This window comes from Magnolia sinica, chromosome 3, assembly GCF_029962835.1.
Source record: "Magnolia sinica isolate HGM2019 chromosome 3, MsV1, whole genome shotgun sequence".
Lineage (NCBI taxonomy): Eukaryota > Viridiplantae > Streptophyta > Magnoliopsida > Magnoliales > Magnoliaceae > Magnolia > Magnolia sinica.
Window position 1 is genome coordinate 25,286,366 of NC_080575.1, and position 21,589 is coordinate 25,307,954.

Sequence of the window (21,589 nt, forward strand, 5' to 3'; positions counted from 1 at the left end):
CAATAGAGTTTTTCGAGCACTGACGGTCAAGTCCCATCGGGAAGCAGCGTGTGGGCCCGACTCCCTTGTTGTCACTTGCGTGGCACGCCCATCTTACTAGATCCAAGAAGAAAGGAAAAAAATATCTTTCACGTGCGTCCATTTCGTAACGCGTGACTAACGTCACTCTTCCGAAAAAATTCTAGAAAAAGCCCTCCTTTTTCTGTCTCCATTCCATCATATCTGATATCTAAGATGGAGAAATGTTCATATACAACTTTGCATAGGAAATTTCAAATGCAACTCTTTTCTTTTTAGTCAACATATCACTTTTGTTAAAAATCGGATCCGTTCATGAAGTGGGCCACACCTTTTAAAGATAAAATAAGAGAAAGGCATGATCCACAAACTTACTTCGAATCAGAGCGGTACAACCGACTGTATGACTAAGACTCCTTTGTATTCGATTGAAAATCAGTGAGAGTAACGATGCGGGCCGCATTTTTCACAGCTGTGATGTTTTGCACAGATGACATGTTGACGGGAAAGAGAAAGAGAGCGTTGTATGTGAAAGTTCCTATGTAACGTTCTCAGTGAACACCACACATCTTAATAAGATAGAAGCAACCCGTATAGGAAGGGAAACGGATTGGCAACCCCCCTGCCACCAGCCAATGGCTGGTGGTCGGTGCTCTGTGGTCCCCATCATAATGCATGTGTTTTATTATGTTTTAGATAATTTTATAGCATGAGACCAAAAATGAGATATATTCCAGTTTCAAGTGAACCACGTTAAAGGAGAGGAAATAATGTTGAATGAACGTAGACTATTAAAAACTTTTTCGGAGTTATAAAAGTTTTGAATTTTTTCCGTACATCTGGGCCGGTATGACCTACTCAACAGATGGGATGTCAAGGAACAACTACAGTTGGCTTTAAGAAGATTTTAATGATGGATTTCCAATCACAAAATTGTTTTCTTGTAGTGTATATTCTTTTTTTTTTTTTTTTTTAAAGGATTAATCCTTAAAATGATATGTAAAAACGGATGAACAAACTGGATGAAAAACATACATCATAGTGGGGGTCATAGAACACATACAATCAGCCACTGGGGTGGTGGCAGAGGAGTAGCCAGTCCGTTTTCAATAAAAATTCCTGTCGTCGGAAGCTGTGTGGGGCTACGAAGATGCTGTGAGAAATCCACTCACAAATGGGGAGGAAATAAAAAATCCAGCAGATCGAAAACTCAGGTGGGCCACATTACACGTAACGGTTAGAACGGAGTCATCCACCGTTGAAACCTTCTTGGAGCCGACCACGATGCTTATATACCATCCAAACTGTTCATATGGTTATTACCACTTAGATAATTTGTAATCAAGAAATATCATCCCAATCTTAAACTTATATGGTCCCCAAAAAGTCTCCAATGGTGAATATTCAATCGCTGCTATTTCCCGTTTTGTGTTACACCTGAGCTCTGAATCTGTCCGATTTTTATGTTAATGCTCTATTGTGAGCTTGAGAAACAGATACACGGAGTGGATTTCTCACGGGAGTCTCTGTAGCCCCACGTAGCTTCCGACCTCAGGAACTTCATGTGGCCGAGGGCACAGGGAATTCACGTCCTGATGATCAAGGCAGGGGAATGGTAAGGTTGCGGTGCTACGGCGGATCCTTTCCTGTACACGTGTCATGCATCTCAAATCCAACCGGTCCAAGCTCTATTACCAAACGTAGGTGGTCCCTGTCACTCAAATTAGATCGATTCTCATTAAGTAGGCATAATTTTTGTGAATCTTGGACCGTTTATTCGGATCCGTTCATTGGAAGTCCGCCGATAGTCCAATTAAAGAAAAATCACCACCTTGGGTGTTATGATCCATTGCAGAGATTTCTAATATTCGGTTCGGATTAAAGATACATGCCACGTGTAGGTCTCGTTGGCGAAGCAGTAGGAAACGGATTGGCTGGTGTACCAGACACCCCCGACCTGGCTGGTGTAGGTAGGTGTCATGCGAAGACGAACGCTACGAACCGTCAAAAGGAGATCAAAGTTACATGGGCCTGTAGTGATGTATTTATTATATCCATGCCGTTCATCCATTTGGCGAGATCATTTTTGAGCATGATTTCAAAAATAAGTTATATCCAAAGGTCAAGTGGACCACACCACAAATAGCAGTGGGACAGTGATTCTCACTGTTTAAAAAATAATAAGGCCCACCATAACGGTTATTTCTCGTCCAATCTATTCACCAAGTCAGAGAGACCTGGATGAAGAGGAAAAGCAAATATCACATTGATCCAAAACTTTTGAAACCCTGAAGGGTTTCAATGGTGCACGTTTAATCCTTCACTGCTTTTTTCAGTGTGTTACACTTGATCCCTGGATCTGTCTTATTTTTAGGTTCAAACCTTACGACCAGCTCTCTAAATTGAGGAACGGTTTAGATATATCACATTCCTCACGATGGGCCTTACGACCAGCTCTCCAAATTGACAGACGGTCTGGATATATCACATGCCTCATGATGGGCCTTACACGGAAACGGATTGGCTCCTCCCCCTGACACCGGCCCATGGCTGGTGGTCGGTGCTCCGTGGGACCTACCATGATGTATGTATTTCATTCATGCCTTCCATCTATTTTTCCATATCATTTTACGGTATATGGTATTAAAAAGAAAAGAGTTATATTCTGATCCTGGGGTATATTCTCAGCACCCGGTCGTTTTCTCATGCGGGTCCATCCCCCGTTCTCCCACGTGGCGATAGATCAGGTGTTTAGAAGAAGCGAATTGCGTGGTGTGCCACACATCACCCACCTCAGTGATGTCCTGACGGCACTAAGCTTTGTGGCCCACCATATGTATTTATTACATCCACACCGTCCAACTATTTAACGAGATTATTTTAGTGTATGGCGCCTAAATTAGTTCATATCTAAAGCTCAAGTAGACTACACCACAAAAAGTGGTGGACACAATGATTCCGCCATTGAAACACTCCTAAGCCGATTTGCTATTGAATCTGTTCATTCAGAATACAAGTTCCTTAATAAAGGGAAAAATAAATAAATATCATATTGATCCAAAACTTTTGTGCAATAAGGTTTCATGGTAGAGATTTAATCTTTACTTCTTTCTAAAGTGTGGTCCACTTAAAGTTTGAATCTGTCTCAATTTTGGCTTCAAGAATTAAAACGATCTCTCCAAATGGACGGACGGTTTGGATATAAAAAATACATCATAGTAGGGACCACAGAACTTGGTGACGTCAACACATCACGAGGTTGGTGGTGTGTGGGTCACCACGCAATCCGCTTTCCTTTAAAAAAAAAAATCCCATCCTCTGCTTCTCGGCTTTCGAGTCTCCACAGCCTTTCTTCTTCACTTATAATAAGCTTGAAGATCTTCTTCTGCGGACATTGGCCTCTTTCCATTTCTCTCTTCTTCCATGGCTTGTCTTCCTCTCTTCAACTGCTCTTCCTGCAAAGACGATCACCATCTCCACACCCAATTCCTCGACCAATCGAGGAAGAACCTTCCTCCACATCTCTCCCGAAGAAAATCTCACCATAGCCGCAGAATCTCCCTTCCCGTCGATGATTTCCGGCTGTCGGGAATCTCACCAGCAACTTCTAGCCGTCGGATTCTTTGCACCAGCGGTGGTGGCCTTTCCTCCATTGAAAGGTATTCTGTTCCTTACTTTGATTCTCAACCTTCTCCTTTTTCTTTAATTCTCTCTCTATTCGTTCTTTTCTTGAATTACGTGTTGCACAAGTAAATCATAACTAAATTTAAGCTTATTCGATCTTTTAGATGGACGGTTGAGATGAAAAATTGTAGATTGTGAAGAAAAAGATGTTCATTAATCGGTATTTAACTCCTGTAATTTAGTCAGTTTATACAATTTCTGACTGCCTCGGTATCGACATCAGACTTACAAAGGTTATCAAATAACTCCCCTTTTAAATTTGGTAATGCTAAAGTACAGCTTTGTACTATTGCATTACTAAAAATTAGAAAAGGGTGGGTGTGTCTATCAATAATTTCAATTAAGGTGGTCCTAATTGGTGGCTCCGTTTGTTTTTTTTTTTCGTTGGAGTAATTTAATATAGACCAGGGTAGTAATTTAAGGATTTAATGGTTTAAGCATCTTGCGTGCTGCGCTCTATCCAGACATGTGGCATGAACGTCCATGATCTTGAATGTTTATTGGTTGGGTCCACCAGTAGTGGGCAATTCTCGTTGATCGGATGATCTTAATTTGTCCAATCAGCGACCTTAAAATGAATGTTAGAAGATTGACTGGTACTTGGGTAATCAATCCAGCAGGTAGGAATGTGCAATCTTTGTGATTTGCAAACAGTGGTCCATCCCTGGGGGGAGCCCCCTGATGAATGGTTGGGATCATGGACCCTGTAATACATGTCCAATTTGAGCACAGGACATCATATTATTATACAACCGTGCTGTTGTAAGGTTAGATGTTCCCTTTCTCATAATTTGTTTTCATTGTAGAGAGGCGGATAAGATGGCGCCTAGAAAACATGCAGGTGGAAAGGAACAGCTCCGCATCAGGTTGAACCACCAAGTCAAATTCGGCGAGCATGTTGCGATCTTAGGATCGGTGAAGGAGTTGGGGTCGTGGAAGAAGAAAGTGCCGATGACATGGACAGAGGCTGGATGGGTATTGGACCTGGAGCTGAAAGGGGCCAATGATGTCGAGTACAAGTTTGTGATTGTAACAAAGGAGAAGAAGATGCAATGGGAAGAAGGCAATAACCGTGTCTTGAAGCTGCCCAAGGGAGGGAGCTTTGAGATGGTTTGTCACTGGAACAAGACTCAAGAGTCTGCGAATCTACTGCAATTGGACTCCACAGAGTATGGGAGTGAGAATGAAGCTGATACAAGAAATGGGTCTGCAATTGTTTCCCCCATTTCAGAAGGGGAACCAAGCCCCTTTGTTCAGGAATGGCAGGGGAGGGCTGCGTCGTTTATGCGATCCAGTGAACATGGAAATAGAGAAGCAGATAGGAGATGGAACACTGAAGGTCTTGAAGGGTTGTCTCTTAAGTTAGTCGAAGGCGATCGTAGTGCTAGGAATTGGCGGCGTAAGGTATGGTTGCCACTTTTTTCCAGTAGTTGATACTAACTTATTTCAGGAGTTTTACTAATTGGTGGCCATGGGATATGATGCTAAGTAGTTTGTTGATGATATTAAGATTTGTCCTGGTCAATTTGTTTCTGATGGCTGGGCCTGCTTTATTATACAATCTTAGTCCTCAAGGATGTTTCTGTGATTTTCCTTTTGTTCTTGGGTGGTCTTTTTGTATTGCAATTGTTATGTACATTGAGTGGCCTCATGGAATTTAAAATACCCAGTTAGAACTTGTCATTGTTGTCCGTGTGCTGTATGTAAATCCACCTGTCCCTTTTTAGGTATGTAATTTGTTTTCTCTTTTCTTGAATAGATACATGCTGTAATGTTGTGACTCATCAATGAATGAAGAAAATGCTGTAGGATATTGAATATAACTAAATGCAACAGATGTTTGGGTCAAGGTACATGTGATACCTCTATCTGTAAGATGCTGTTTTCAACTACCATGGTTTCTCTATGGTCTAAAATTGGGCTATCAGCAAGTTACTTCTGTGCATACAATGAAGTTCCGTCTTCATTTGTTGATTTCCGTACCACTTATATTTCAGGTATGCCCAGATAAGAGAACTATGCGTTCTAATTCTGCAATATCAGAAGCAAACGGAAAGAAAAGTAAACCAATACAATATATTTGTTTGTCTGAAGCCTCAATTCATCTCGTTTTTTCGATTTCTAAGTAGTGGCGTCCTGCCCATTGTAAAGAAGGCCTTGGGGACACTCATATGCACAAGGAATTGCTGATTTTCTTGGAAAGCTAGAGATCCTGCAAAATTTCTTTCACCTGTATAGATTTTATAATCTCGCCCCTGCATTGGCATGATTTGATACAAAGACTGCTCTATCCTTCCAAATTCAAATACTGCATGCTATATCAACCTGCCTTTTCTAGGATTTGGTCGAACCTTGGTAAAATGTAAAAGGGACAAAGACACCCATATCTAGGCCATGCAGTTCTAGGTGACAGACCACCGGCCTACATTGTGCCAATTTTAAACATGCACCACATGCCACGAAGGTGGCAGCGCACATGCTGCATGCGCCTTTCACAGTTTATGACATGGCAGCAGCATACGTTGTGCCGATTACTGTTTTTGTGTTATACACACATCCGTTGTTTTAGCTACTGGAAGATCTATAATTTTATATTGTGGTTTCAAGCGAATTACTTGTTTTCCTATTACCTAGGATCTGGCATACAAATGCTGGGTGGGGCTGTGGTTCAACTTTCAGTGACTTGATCTCTTATCGGGTCATTTGGTTGAGTAAAATCTGGTTTGTCTTGGTTTTAGATAAAACCAGTCTTATTTTGTTGGGTTGACACGTGATTTGTTTGACTGGTTGGAATTATGACAAGTTAAAAGGTTCTTGCTTATTTGCACAATTACTTAAATGAATAAAGTACAAATAAATCATATGGGCACTCTGGGGTTTACATAAATAACAAAAGATAACTTTGAAAAACCCTAAATCATCACAGTAAGTTCTGTGCCAAACAAATGAGAATAAGTAGGAAACCTTTTGATATTTTTTATGTATTTACTGTGATAAAAATTAATTGAAGATCGTATTCTTGATCCACCTAGTTGACCAATCCAGTCTTGAGTTCAATTGAGCTGGTGATAGAGGGAGTCTAATTGCAGGTTTTGGATTTCAAACTGTGGTGTCACTGGGGTACGTTTTGGTCATCGTTAGATCTATTGAACAACTCATTATGAGTTGTCCCTTCCTTCATGGATCACAATATTGGTATCGTATTGGTTGATATGGTTGTATTTTATCCATATCGGCTCGATATGATATGCGATATGGGCCAAATCGGCTCCAGCTTGAAATTTTGGGCCATATTGGTTGATATGGGGTGTATCGGTGTTGATATGGCAATCATGCATCAATATTGGTCAATACGTGTATAAAACACCCATTTTTCATTTCTCTCTCTTTTCACTCATCCTTTCAGCTGTTGGAGGCTTGTGGAGGGTTCTTAGCTATTTTTTTAATCACCTTTTGCTCAATTTCGAAGATCAAAAGTTAAAAAAATTAAAATAAATAAAATCATGGAATTGGCGAATCGAAGCTTTGGTGTAAGTTTTGGGGAAAATACGAAAAATAGATAATACATCCTTTTCTTTTTGGGTTTTTCTTGTTGATTTCATGTCCTTTCTTGTTGATTTCATGTCCTTTCAATGTAATATGTTCAATTTGGGCATGTCTTCTTCTTCTTCTTACATCCTTTTCTTTTTGGGTTTTTCTTGTTGATTTCACGTCCTTTCTTGTTGATTTCACGTCCTTTAAATGTAATATGTTGTTGTTGTTGTTGTTGTTGATTTCACGTCCTTTCAATGTATTATCTTTTTAAATGAAGCGTGCATAGCATTTCTGGAGCTTTTTTTTTTTTGGATGAGTTACTATTCATCCATTAAATTTTTTCCCCTCCAATTAGTTTGGAGGAATTGTTGCTTTAAGTGTGTCGAATATTTATCCAGCACGGATGTTGTCGATTTGATTTGATATTATTTATTTATTATTATTATTTTTTTTCGTGTGCATTTTCGAGCCACTGTTTGGGGATGAATAACTTGATTACTATTCATATATATTTTTTGTATCTTTTTTTATTTATTTAATTTCTTTAATGAACTGGTTGTTTTAAGCAATTTGGGTATGCATGGGATCATCCCATTATTTTCACATTTTTTTTAAAAAAAAATTCTTATTACTCTCTTGATATTTTTTCTGTTTTTATTTTATATTAAAAATGCTCATGCGTTTTTTCTCCTTTATATTTTAAAAATGATAATCATTTTACCTTTTGGTGTTTTTGTGATGATTTTTTGTTTTGTTTTTCGTTATACAGTTTGCTATGCATAAATGTAGTTCGTATGTTTATTAAACAAGTCTTTAAGTATTTAATATGCATTTTTATTGCTTGGTGTTTATTGATTATGCTTTTATTGCTTGTGTTTATTGGTCATGCTTTCATTGTTTGGTTTATTATTATTCCCCTCTCAAGTATCCTTCTGGTATTGACAAAGTAAAGCACTTAGACACTTGCTAGTTATCTAAGTAATTATTTTATGATTGCATATTTATAATATACATTTTTTTTCGATATTGTGAACCATGGTAACTAAAACATTCTTTCCTATAATCTATTCCTAATTGCCCATGTAATCATATACTATACTTTATACATTATGATTCATGAACATAAAAACATGATAGTTGAATAGTTAATAGAATTATGTATCATATCAATTTAGGACATGCATTAAATTTTACAGCTCAAAGACTTAATAATACAACTTGTAATAGGTCAAACCGACATATAACATTCTAATTAAAGAATGGATCGATACGTCATTGAATTCCAAAAAGGGAGAAAAAAGAAAAAAAAGAGATTCTTGAATATCTTATTCTATTCTCAATTTTTTTTTTTCTCGAGATTTTTCCATATATTTTAGGCTTAAAAAAAATTTGACCGATTCGGTCTGATCGGGGATGATTTCGATACATGACACCTATATCATATAATTTTTGTTTAGGTTGATACGCTTGCTGATACCAATATATATCTATATATGTGTGTGTGTGTGTGTGTGTGTGTGTGTGTGTGTGTGTGTGTCCATCATCTAGGTCTGTATGACCCGATCTACAGGTTGGATGTAAATAAATATCACAGTGGGCTCTAAAAAATATTTAACGGTGAGAATCATTATCACCGTTGCTTCCTATGGTGTGGTCCACTTGAGATTTGGATCTGCCTCAGTTTTGGGATAATGACCTGAAATGATAAGGAAAAATGGATGGACGGGGTAGATTTCTCAAAAACATTATGGTGGGCCCTACTTAGGTTTCCTATGCGCAAAAGGCTTTCGTAGGAAAACCGTGTTCGAAAAAATCACGCTACGGATTTCCTGTGAAAGCCTTTCGTAGGAGGTTCCTGCACTGGAAACCTAAGTGGGACCCACCGTGATGTTTTTGAGAAATCCAATCCGTTTCTGTTTTATGAGATCATTTTAGGACATGCGTATAAAAATGAGCCAAATCTAATACTCAAGTGGGCCGAAAATGTGAAGATTGAACTTACACAGTTGAAATATTCGTAGGTCACAAAAGTTTTGAATCAGGATAATATTTGTGTTCTCGTTCTCAGATAATCCCAGTAGGAATGACGTTATGAATGTTATAGATGGCATGTAAACATCACTGTCGACCCCAAGGAGGTTTCGACGGTAGGAATTTCCCTGCCCCCCTTTTCCTTCACTACGACTCAATTGAGTACTGTATCCTACTCACGTTTGGTCTCAAGTCCTAAAATGAGCTCAAAAAATGGATGGACGGGATAGATTTCTCACAAACATCTTGTGGGCCCTACCTAGATTTCCAGCGAACTTAGCAAGATCGTGGACGTCTTGGAGGTGGCGTGCATCATTAGGGAAGTAGTTACCGAGGAACACAGATTAACTACTAATAGGTTGAGTAGCGAGACTGATTACTGAAGTGATGTCACCAAGTTCCGTGGGCCCCACCATGATGTATGTTCTGTATTCACACCTTCCATCCATTCAGGTAGATCATTTTAAGGCAATATCCAAAGAATGAGTTAAATCCAAAGCTCCAATGGACCCCAACACAAAAAACAGTGGGGACTGACGTCCACCATTAAAAACTTCTAAAGGCTACAAAAGTTTTAGATCAGGCTAATATTTGTGTTTTCCCTTATTTCATTAATTTTTTAACTTTTGAACAGGTTGGATTTCAAATAAACATTATGGTGAGCCTTAGGATAGTTTCAGCAGTGGGAATCACTCTCCCCATTGTTTCACAAGAAATCACGCTACGAATTTCCTGTGAAAGGCTTTCGCAGGAAGTTCCTGCGCTGGAAACCTAAGTGGGACCCACCATGATATTTTTGAGAAATCCAATCCGTCCATCCGTTTTATGAGATCATTTTAGGACATGCGTATAAAAATGAGTCAAATCTAATACTCAAGTGGGCCGAAAACTTGAAGATTGAACTTACACAGTTGAAATATTCGTAGGTCATAGAAGTTTTGAATCAGGATAATATTTGTGTTCTTAGATAATCCCAGTAGGAATGACGTTATGAATGGTATAGATGGCATGTAAACATCACTGTCTACCCCAAGGAGGTTTCGATGGTAGGAATTTTCCTGCCCCCCTTTTCCTTCACTACGGCTCAATTGAGTACTATATCCTACTCACTTTTGGTCTCAAGTCCTAAAATGAGCTCAAAAAATGGATGGACGGGATAGATTTCTCACAAACATCATATGGGCCCTACCTAGATTTCCAGCGAACTTAGCAAGATCATGGACGCCTTGGAGGTGGGGTGCGTCATTAGGGAAGTAGTTATCGAGGAGCACGGATTAACTACTAACAGGTTGAGTAGCGAGACCGACTACTGAAGTGACGTCACCAAGTTCCGTGGGCCCCAAACAATGGCTCGAAAATGCAAGTTTTTTTAGAATTGACAATAGTTGTGCTAGATATATTTTCAACACAGTGTTTCAAATAGCATTCGCGTACGCTATGTAGTGCTACATAGCGTAGCTAAATAACGTAAATCCCTTGTACACTATGGCTACATAGCGTGTAGCATCTATAGCACATGCTACAATGTATTTTTTCATTTTTTTGTGATTTTTTTAATAAAAATTTTATTATTATTTTTTTAATTTTAATTGTGTAAAATTCACATCATAAAAAAACCTTAAAAGGTAAAAGTTAAAAGCAAACCTTTTTATATTTACTTCCACTTAAAATGGTGGTGATCCTTTGTTAAAGTTGGTGTGAAACTCACACACTAAAAAACCTTTAAAACTAAAAATAAAAAGGGTTTCGAAAGAGGGTTTTCGAAAACCCCTCTTCATATAGGTGACATCTATATCGTACTTAATACTCTGAACTTGTGGGAATTTTATTTCTCTTCATACTTGTGAGTTGTGACTTATGGTTTCAATTAGACATTATTAATTAAAGTGGTTTTCTTAGAAAGTTGTTGATGCGAAAGTTGTTTGATTTGTTTTATAACTTTATATATATATATATATAGATGAGCTTTTAATAAATGATAATTAATAATTTGTTTGAACATGATACTTGAAAAAATGAATCATCTATTAGGCATTTATATATTTTTTGCTTTTTTTTACTAGTTATCATATTTTTCTATTTTTAAATTAAAAAATATAAGTATCGTGTAGCTTAAGTTACATGCTACGCTATTTACGCTACATGCTACAGAGGGCTGAACGCTATGCAACACGCTACAGCTATTTAAAACACTGGTTCAACATACTTAAAGCAATAGTCCCCCCAAACTAATTTGAGGAAATATTTTAAATGGATAGTAACTCATCCAAAAAAAGGCCTGAAAATGCACAAAGATAACAAAAAAGAAGAAGAAGAACTGATTGGATGCATGAATCTATAGATGTTATATATTACACATGCTATGCATGCCTCATTTGAAAAAAAACAAAAACTAAAAAGAAATTCTCTTAAAATTAAGCAAAAACTTGATAAAGATCGGAAATAATCGAAAAAAGCAAATATGCCCAAATCGAATGCAAATCAGGCATGATTTGGTCAAATTGTTCATATTATGTTGAAAGGACATGAAATTTTTTTTAAAAAAAAAAAAGGAAAGAAAAAAAAAAGAAAAAAGTATTTTTTTGACCTTTTTTTTTGTTTTTTTCTGAAAATGGGCACGGAAGCATCGATTCATCAAATCCATGATTTTATTTTATTTTTTTATACTTTCGACCTTTGATGATGATCCAAAAGTGATGGAAAATAGCTTAAAAACCCTCCACAAGCTTTCAACAGCTGAAAGAACAAGAGAAAGAAATGAAAAATGGGCCTTCTATACATGTATCAGCCAAAACTGATGCACAATTGCTGTATTGGCACTGATGCTCCCTATATTGGTTGATGCAGGTCAATACGGCCCAAAATTTCAAGATGGGGGCCAATTTGGTCTCATATCTAGCCAATATGGATGCGATCCGATTGTTCGATTATGATGTTGCAATCCATGATGCAAACAGCCCAACTGTCATGTCTGTGGAAAATTGTTTCCATTTCCGCATGGATTACGTGTATCCAAACCATGGTATTCTGTAACGGTAACGGTGGCCATAACAGCCGTTACAGGGGCTGTTGTGACGGCCGTTACCGTTACGATATGGGTCATAACGGTCCCTATAATGGCCTTTATGGTCTTTTTTAGTTTGGGAGAAAAAAACTGAAAAAAAAAATTTGTATCTGCTCCTTGCAGGTCATTTTTTCCATAATGGCCATTACGGCAGTTATGGTCCTGTAAGGCATAACGGTTGCCACTGTTACTGTTACGTAAAGGCTGTTACGGCCTTGTAATGGCCATTATGTCACACCTTGATCTAGACACTTCCTTAGTCACTGTAAAAAAGATGGGCCACCTTTAGAATCGGTTCTCCTAAAGTCAATCCACTCTTCTCCATCTTTATGAAGTCCATGCAAAGTACGTAGTATGATTTGACTCACCTCAGTTCTTCACAGCTCGTGGGTTCTCTAGTCATTGTCAACGAAGACTATCATAGAAGTATAAATGATCTAGGATCCTTCTTAAAGCAATGAATGTTGTCATGAAATGGATGAGCATAGAGTGAGCTGATTGTTGCCTTATAATACTGATAAAACCTTGAAAAGCCCAAGCATGTTTATATGCAATTTAGACAGTTGCCAGCCTCCTCTACAGAGTTGAAGGAAAATTTTCTATACTATGCAAAATAAGAAAAGATTATTTGATGGCTATATTCTATGCGAAAGATTTTCCTTATCTCTATTATTAATATTATGTTATTATAATCCCATTGGATTATTATTATTATTATTATTTACTTCCAATGTGCACATTCTAATCCTATGCTTTCTTTTGTTACCTTTATAATATGGGTTTTCATTTTTGTTCTCAAGGAAAATATAAGTCTATTTTGGTGGTAGCATTAAAAGAAAAAAGGATGAATTTACTGTTTTTTTCTTTCCCTTGAATCTTAATTTTGTCGTGGCCTCTTTACAAATGTGCAGCTAGAAGTGGTAAGTGAGATGTTGGTAGGAGATCTGGAAAAGGGGGATCGCTTGGAGGCTCTCATATATTCTGCTATATACTTGAAGGTTCTTATCTAATATTTTCTTCTGACTGATGATTGATTCAGTTTGTTCCCCTAGAATCCTTTTTTTTTTTTTTTTTGTAGCATTTAATTCACATACGATAGGATTTTTCTTTTTGTGCAGTGGATTAACACAGGACAGATTCCATGTTTTGAAGATGGAGGACACCACAGGCCAAATAGACATGCGGAGATTTCCAGGCTCATATTTCGTGAACTGGAAAGAATTTCCTATGAGAAAGACGCAACACCCCAGGTGGTTTATTCATGTGTTACATAATGATTCTTGGCTACCTCATTCAATGTGTTTGATTACCGTGCAAGGACACAAAGTAATCTGCAACTTCTGTGAAAATCGGCTCCCATACTGTATTAACTTACCTGTTTCAATGTCCATCCCCTACTATCCTTTGATTTTCTTTGTCACAAAATAGTTTTCTCTGTGTTGTTGTCATGCCCTTCACTGGTTCGTCTACTCGAGCGTTCTGCCAATACTCCAGAACGTAGAAAATCTCCCTGATCATGATACTGAATCTGTTGTTTCAATTTATAAATATGATACATATTTTAATGAGAGAGATAAAATCAGCACTATCTTTTGATGTTGAACTCTCAACATTCACTATGATCCTCTTATGTGCAATTTAATTTCCAACTTCACTTCCTATGTTAGGTATCTGCACATTTACTATTTATTTGTCATTGTTTTCTATTAATTGAGCATATGCTGTAATCATTAAGAAATCTATTATGTCATCTTTGCTTTCATCATCGATGGTTAATCAGGCCCTTGAATTTTCAAATCTGTCCAACTTCTGTCATTATCATTCTTCACATTTGGACTTTCTGGGTCTTCTTCATGCTCTTCTGATAATATTGTTCAAATCCTTTTTCTTATTTTTGTGTTTCTTTTGTTCTTTTATGTAGGGCATACCTCTGTCACTCAATTATCCGTTTATTGCGCCTGATTAAATGTATATTTGTTTTCCATTGAACATGTGCAGGATGTACTTGTCATCCGCAAGATTCATCCATGTTTGCCATCATTTAAGTCGGAATTCACTGCATCTGTTCCCTTAACTCGAATAAGAGATATTGCTCACCGGGGTGACATCCCTCATGATCTCAAGGTCATCTTTCGTGCAAGTATATGTGAAATGATTGTTAAATTCAGAGAAATAACTTACCATAGATGATTCTTTTTAATGTCCAGCAAGAGATCAAACATACAATTCAAAACAAGCTTCATCGTAATGCGGGCCCAGAAGATTTGATTGCTACAGAGGCCATGCTTGCCAGAATTACCAAGAATCCTGGGGAATATAGTGAAGCATTTGTGGAACAATTCAAGATATTTCACCATGAACTTAAAGATTTCTTTAATGCTGGAAGGTGTGCCACATGATTCATTTTCACATTTTATTTCATGATACTGTACTGTTGATATAAATGTGCAGGATGACCTTTAGACATTCCAACTTCAATAGCTAACTTGAAATTAATTCTGTATTTGCCAAGCTAATGATATGATTTCTAGAAAATTGTCATGCTCATAACTGATACTCATACTATGTATCTTCTTATGGATATTGAAAATTTGTAGATCCTATCCTATGGAAACTACTGAAATTCCTATGTGCTCTGGAAAGAACTTAAGACAATCACATGTGTTCGTAACTGGAAAACCAGTGTTTTTATTATTATTATTATTATTATTATTTATTATTTATTTTTTTATAAATGCTGAAATGCAGGTTACGAAAACTGACCTGTTACACCAGTGTTTTTTTATATGCTGAAATGCAGGTTACGAAAACTTACCTGTTACTAGAGAGAAATCATGAACATGTGGGAACTGAACTTGTCTTGTATTAGAGAGGGAGGGAGGGAGTGAATTGATTGAAACAGTAGATACTTTCTCACAGTCCTAGTGCGATTTATTATGAAATGTCACTTATGAAATCTGGCTCCTTTTTATTGTTTTCGTTTGTCTAATAGATGTAACTCACTATTTGACTGTCTATTTCACTATATTTCATAGCATCAGAGTATTATTTTCTCCTTTGTTTTGATGGAATTGGAGTTCGAACGTCAGTGTTGAACAGTACATCCCCATATCAATTAAGTATCAGTCAGTAACGTAAGACAAAAAAAAAGTTCCACATGCCAGTCCCCTTCCCATTTTCACTTGCCACCACAACCATGACACTGCGTAAGCATAAACCATTGTGTGATTTGTATCATAATACCTTTCTTTTATATTGGCGTTGAGTGGATGGATTTGTGTAGGTAGAAGATAGCAAAAATTGTTATCTTTTAAGGATGAAATCACAGTCACACAACTTATCTTAAACAAGGGTTTTCACCCTTTGCAAGCAAATTTTCTCCCTAAACATGTGTTTTTTTTCAATGACTCAAGCGATCTATCCATCCATCCAATAAGATCCTAAGCCATACATCTATCTATATAACAATAACATCCTAGCAATCAGAACATGAATACTGTCCTTATAGGCTAGCCCATACATGTGCTGCACCATGGTTTTCTTCCCCAGACTGCCATTTGCAAGTGAATATTCTCCCTAAACATGTGTTCTTTTTTTTTTTTTTCAATGACTCAAGCGATCTATCCATCCATCCATCCAATAAGATCCTAAGCCATACATCTATCTATATAAGCAATAACATGAACATCCTAGTGATCAGAACATGAATACTGTCCTTATAGGCTAGCCCATACATGTGCCACACCATGGTTTTCTTCCCCAGACTGTTGATCCAATGGTCTCCATGGCTGATGGTCTTCATGTTCTACAAATAGGCAGCTAGGAGCCTAGGACAAAGCTAGGATGTTGGTCTTGGGGAAAAAAAGATCAAATTGTATTTCTATGATCTCCCAACCAGGAATATGCCTTGGGCTTCTCTCATGTATGATGGGTTCTATCAGTTCAATGATCTACATAAATGAATCATGGATGGGACACATGCATCATGGACCCATAATTTCTCCAAGTGAACTTTTTTTTTTTTTTTGTTTTGTTTTGAAGGGTCTCAAATTGACATTTACTAAAAACTACTTGGCAAATGATTTTCTTATTACCAAAATGTCCATGGATTAACCAAAATGTCTGTTTTTTACTTGGGCTTGTAGTTCAACTTTCTTGTTTGAATTTTATGTACTCATAATTATATATATATATTGAAAGATAATGAGGATATTATTAAAAAAAACTGAAAAAGCTATGGGCCAACAAAAGAAAAGAAAGGGAAAGATAAAGGAACAGGGGCGTCGAGGAGGCGACCCTATTACATCCTAAAAAAATGAAAGTTACATCCTTTAAGCTTTGGCACGTTTGAAGCCTATTCATTCATCATCAGCCTAGCCCTTTGGGAAATTCCTTTGAACGGTTTGCTTTCATTCTTGAAACATCTCACATTCCCTTCCTCCCAAACAACCCACCAAACCGCTAGCAAAGCCATTCTCCAAAGCATCTTTGGCTCCTTTCAAATGCTCACTCCATGCCAAGTAGTTCTCAACCACCGATTCCGAGGACCAAGAAACTTGGAAGTGATTCAAAATGTCTACCCATATCTTCCCCACAAAGGGGCAAAGAAAAAGAGATGGTCAACTATCTCCTCATCACGCACGCAAAGGAGGTAGATATTCATAAGAACCATAGATCTCTTTCGCAAGTTGTATATGGTGAGGACTTTTTTCCTACTGACCAACCATCCGAAGGCAGCAACAGTCTTAGGAGGAGCTTTATAGTGCCAAAGGAATTTTGTATGCCGAACCTCATCTTGCCTATTGTCGATATGAATGAGGGAATAGAAGGAGCAAACAGAGAATGAGTCTAAGTGGTGAGCTCTCCAAATCATTCTATACGAATTTGAGGTGGTTGGGTAGAATAAATGGATACACACCAAAAGCTCTGCAAACTCAGTTGCCTCCTCAGTTCTCATCACAACGATATCTCCTACAAGGGGGCTTCCACACAACAACCTCCCCTAAGAAGGAGAAGCATTCAACCACCATCGTGGAGGGATCTGGCGCCAGGCAAAAGATTCTAGGGAAATCTACTTTCATAGGAGAGAGAGGGTCCTGCCTAGATGTCTTCCCAAAATATCTTCTTTTTTTTTTTTTGCCATTTCCTAAGGAATAGCCCACTCGTTTCACGAAAGCTTGTTTCATGGAGATGATTCCTTTCCATTAAGCCGAAGATCTATAGTCGGAGGAGTCTCTTGTCCACCAGCCTTTGTCGGAGCGCCCATACCTGCATCTGATTACTTCTTTCCAAAGCCCCCATCCTCCTCTCTGAATCTCCAATGCCATTTGCTGAGCAAAGCTTCGTTCATGGATTGAAGATCTCTAATGCCTTCACCTCCCATCTTCATATGCCTTGCAAACCTTGTCCCACCCCATAAAATGGAACTTCTTCTTTTCGTCTGCTCCTTACCATAAGAAGTCACACTAGAGCTTCTCCAACTTTAAGATAACTGAAGATGGACACTTGAATATGGACATGAAATATAGGGGAAGATTCGAAAGAGCTACCTTAATGAGGGTGATGCACCTGCCAACGAAGGATAGCGGTTTGTCCATTTGACTAATATCTTCTCTAATCTTTCTACTACCTTGTCCCGAAGATGCTTTGCTGGTTTCTTTATACAAAGAGGGAGGCCAACTAAAGTAGTAGGGAGCTCCCCTGTTGCACATCCGAGCGAGTTGGCAAAAAAAAAAAAAAAAAAGCTTCTTCCACTTCCATTCTCACCCTGAACAACTTGCTTTTGGCTATATTGACCTTTAGCCTGGAAACCATTTTGAATAACCAAATAATAGTTATCAACTTGTCCACCATGTTGGAAGATGCGTCACAAAAAAGAAGGGTGTCATCCGCATACCGAAGGTGGGAAATGGGGGATGGCATGCTCTCCACATCGAAGTTGTGGATGAAGTCTTCTTCTTGTCCCTTTGCTAGCATCCTCTCAAGAGCTTCAACGACAATTATAAATAGGAATGGGGAGAGCGGATTTCCTTGGTGAAGACCCCTAGAACTTTTGAAAAAGCCTTTGGGCAAGTTGTTGAGGAGAACTGAAGAGCACGTAGAACTCACACAAGCACGGATCCAAGAGCGCCATTTTTTTGCCACGCCCAATCTGGGATAGCAACATATAGTCAAGGAAGCCCCAATCTATGTTGCCAAAAGCTTTCTCCAAGTCCAGCTTACATATAATACCTTTAGATCCCCCATCTATGTTTAGAATTGAGGTATTTGTAGGCAATTAAAGCTCCGCCAAGAATATTGCAACTCGGGACAAAAAGTGTTTTGATTCTTAGCAATAACACTCCCTATAACACCTTACAAACGAGTCGCCAAGACTTTAGCCAGAATTTTATATGGTCCTTCAATTAGGCTAATAGGCCTAAAGTCTCAAAGCACGTCGACACCTGAAGATTTTTGATACTCGCGATGAAGCACCAAAATTGCTCAACAACCTACCCCTAGTGAAAAATTCTAGCATGAAAGACATAACATCCGTTGTTTTAAATATCGACGATATTAGCTGATATATCCCAAGATATATCTTGTATCCCACCCGTGCGGTATGAAATTCACTGGTAGTGCCGATGTATCCCACGTGTTTGATCCAGTGAGCATTTTCAATTTCCAATTTTTATTTTTATTTTTTTGAAATTATGTTAAATTAGTGTCAAATGGCAAATCCATTGGTTCTTCATGTTTTCCATGAAAAATCATGGAGTTGGAGCTTTAATTTTGATATCCATTTGTTTGTTCATGTTCTCCATGCATTTTTTTTTTCTTCAAAATTTTCCTTCAACCACTTGTCAAATGAGACTAATTTCAAAATATTTTGGAGCATTTGATGAACTGATCTTCACATACACTCTAATTTCAAAATTTGTGTATGTGGTCTGATTTGGGGAAAATTCAAAACTTCCCCAATTTCTCCCAAATTGCTTGCAATGTTGCACTCCAAACATGAAATCAAGCATGTATGAGGTCTGATCTACTGTCCTTGCCAATTTTCAAAAAATAAAAATCATTTTTAATTAAAAATAATAAAAAATTATTAAAAAAATATATTTTTTGAAAAGTCCCTTCAACCAGATGTCAATTGAGACTAATTTTGGAGTATTTAGGAGTGTTTGATGAAATGATCATCACATACACTCTAAATGTTATGCATTCAATTTGAATATAGTTGCATTAGTTCAGTTATAGACAACACAACTTAGGACCCTATACAAGGGAAACCTATTATGTGCACTTCTTTTTTGAGTTGTTATGATTTAAAAGTGTGTTAATGTCTTTTTAAACAATCCTTGAAGTTTCATTGAAAAATTCAAGTTTTTTCCCAATGTTTTCCCATGTTTTCCAGAAGGTGCGATAAATTACTCGATACAAACGAGATATCTTGTTCAACAACCGATACTTATCTGTATGCCAAGGATGCGATACATAACGCGATACCGATATTTCAAACACTACTTCTTTAACCACCTCTTAGAAGGTTTGGTAGAAAGATATGGGGAAGTCGTTTGGGTTTGTCTCCCGCTAAGGGGTCAATCGCTCTTTTCACCTTGTCCTCAGAAAAGGGGACTTCCAGTGAGCAAGCATCCTTGCCCGAGAGGCGATTGAAAGTCAAGTTATCTTTGTCCACCTCCATTTCTCCTCCAAGAGCAAGTGCTTGTAATTCTAAATTACCTCTTCCGAAAGGCGATCTTTATCTTAGACCCGGGTTCCATTTACAACTAAACTGCTGATTTTGTTGAATCTAGCGCGTGCACTTGTGATGTTGTGTTTTTGTCCCCTTATTTGATCCAACATTCCCTCGACCGTTGCTTCCATTTAATTTTGTCTTCTTTCAGCCTCGAAGGATAGTCTTGAATGACGTTAATTCTCTTGGCTTTATCTTCTAGAGACAACTCACCCTCCTCAGCCAAAACATCAAGAGACTGAAGGTTTGGGAGGATAGCTGCTTATTCGGCTTCCCTGTCGCAGTGAGCGTTCCTTTTCCAACCCTTGATATTTTCTTTGAGCAGCTAGAGTTTGCAGCAGAGGGTGAAACTAAGCTGATGCAAGACGTGTGATCTAACTATTTGGATGCGGGAGATTATTAACATATTAATCAAAGAAAATCAAATATGATAACATGCTATCCTACCATGATTAAAAGAGTACCGAAGAGGCAATAAAAATATGATTTATGTTAAATTCACAATCCCACACAGGCATGAATCATGTAAGCATGAAAACCTAAGGTCCAATGAGAGATTGGAACTCTCACATTAGGATAGGCATAGTTCTAATTCAATGGGCAGATTTGGCGCAATTCTAGGGTTAGGAAATTTGGGAATTAGGGTTTGTGGAGAAATAGGGTTTTAAGAGCTAGGGTATTAGGTTAGGGTTTTAGGCTTAGGGCTAGGGATCTTAAAGGGAAGAATGAGCAATGATTAAGAGGGAACGAGAGAGAGGGAGGGATGGCCATATGGATGGCTATATGGTCACACCTGTACGGACGTATGGTCTACAAGTTTGGTCCGTATGGTCGTATGGTTTGAATGGGCTAGGTTTAGGTGGTTTTGGATGTGATGGGGATGGGTTTTGGTTGTGAACAAAAGGAAAAGGAAGAGGTAGAGAGAAATAAAGAGGGAGTGAGAGAGATGGAGAAGGAGAAAGTTGAAGAAAATACTTCGATTGTAGAGAATGAGAGAGAAGAATAAGATAATGGGCTTCACACCATTAAATTCACACCAAAATAGCCTCTTTTCACAAGAGATTCTCACTTCACATGAAGGATGATGCTTTTTCTAAGTAAAAGAGAGCTTTTCATTCGAAAATCTAAGGGTAAGGGCTGGACGTTTCTCCTTTATAGTCTTAATAATGTTTTTTTTTTTTACAATAATGCCCCTCATTCAAATAAAAATGTCTTACATGTCTTATGACGCGATAAAACATAAATTTGCTAAACCTAAGCTATGAATAATTAACAAAAACATAAGATATGCTAATCCAAACATTCATGATCAAAGTGATTAAGGATCACAATGATCCAACCGTCCAATCGAATGATCCACACGATCCAATGGTCCGATCGTCGTCTCTTCATCCAACGGTCAAAACTCCATAACTAAGCAACCCACATGCATCTTCCGGTGTAGGGTATTTGAATATGCATGACCATGCATGTGGGTTCTTCAAAGCCTCAGTGCAGCCCACCGGGCCCATGTAGGAGTCATC

General features: G+C 37.9%; 1 protein-coding gene across 1 annotated transcript in view; it reads left to right on the forward strand.

The window, feature by feature from the left end:
• The first annotated feature begins 3,350 nt into the window (after positions 1-3,350).
• Positions 3,351-21,589, forward strand: part of LOC131239719 (phosphoglucan, water dikinase, chloroplastic) — a 72,432-nt gene continuing 54,193 nt past the window's right edge. The window contains exons 1-6 of the mRNA XM_058237558.1: positions 3,351-3,677; positions 4,509-5,106; positions 13,243-13,329; positions 13,450-13,581; positions 14,330-14,455; positions 14,539-14,717. Coding sequence (XP_058093541.1) covers positions 3,442-3,677; positions 4,509-5,106; positions 13,243-13,329; positions 13,450-13,581; positions 14,330-14,455; positions 14,539-14,717 — 1,358 coding nt within the window. The 5' untranslated portion in view covers positions 3,351-3,441. The remainder of the gene's footprint in view (positions 3,678-4,508; positions 5,107-13,242; positions 13,330-13,449; positions 13,582-14,329; positions 14,456-14,538; positions 14,718-21,589) is intronic.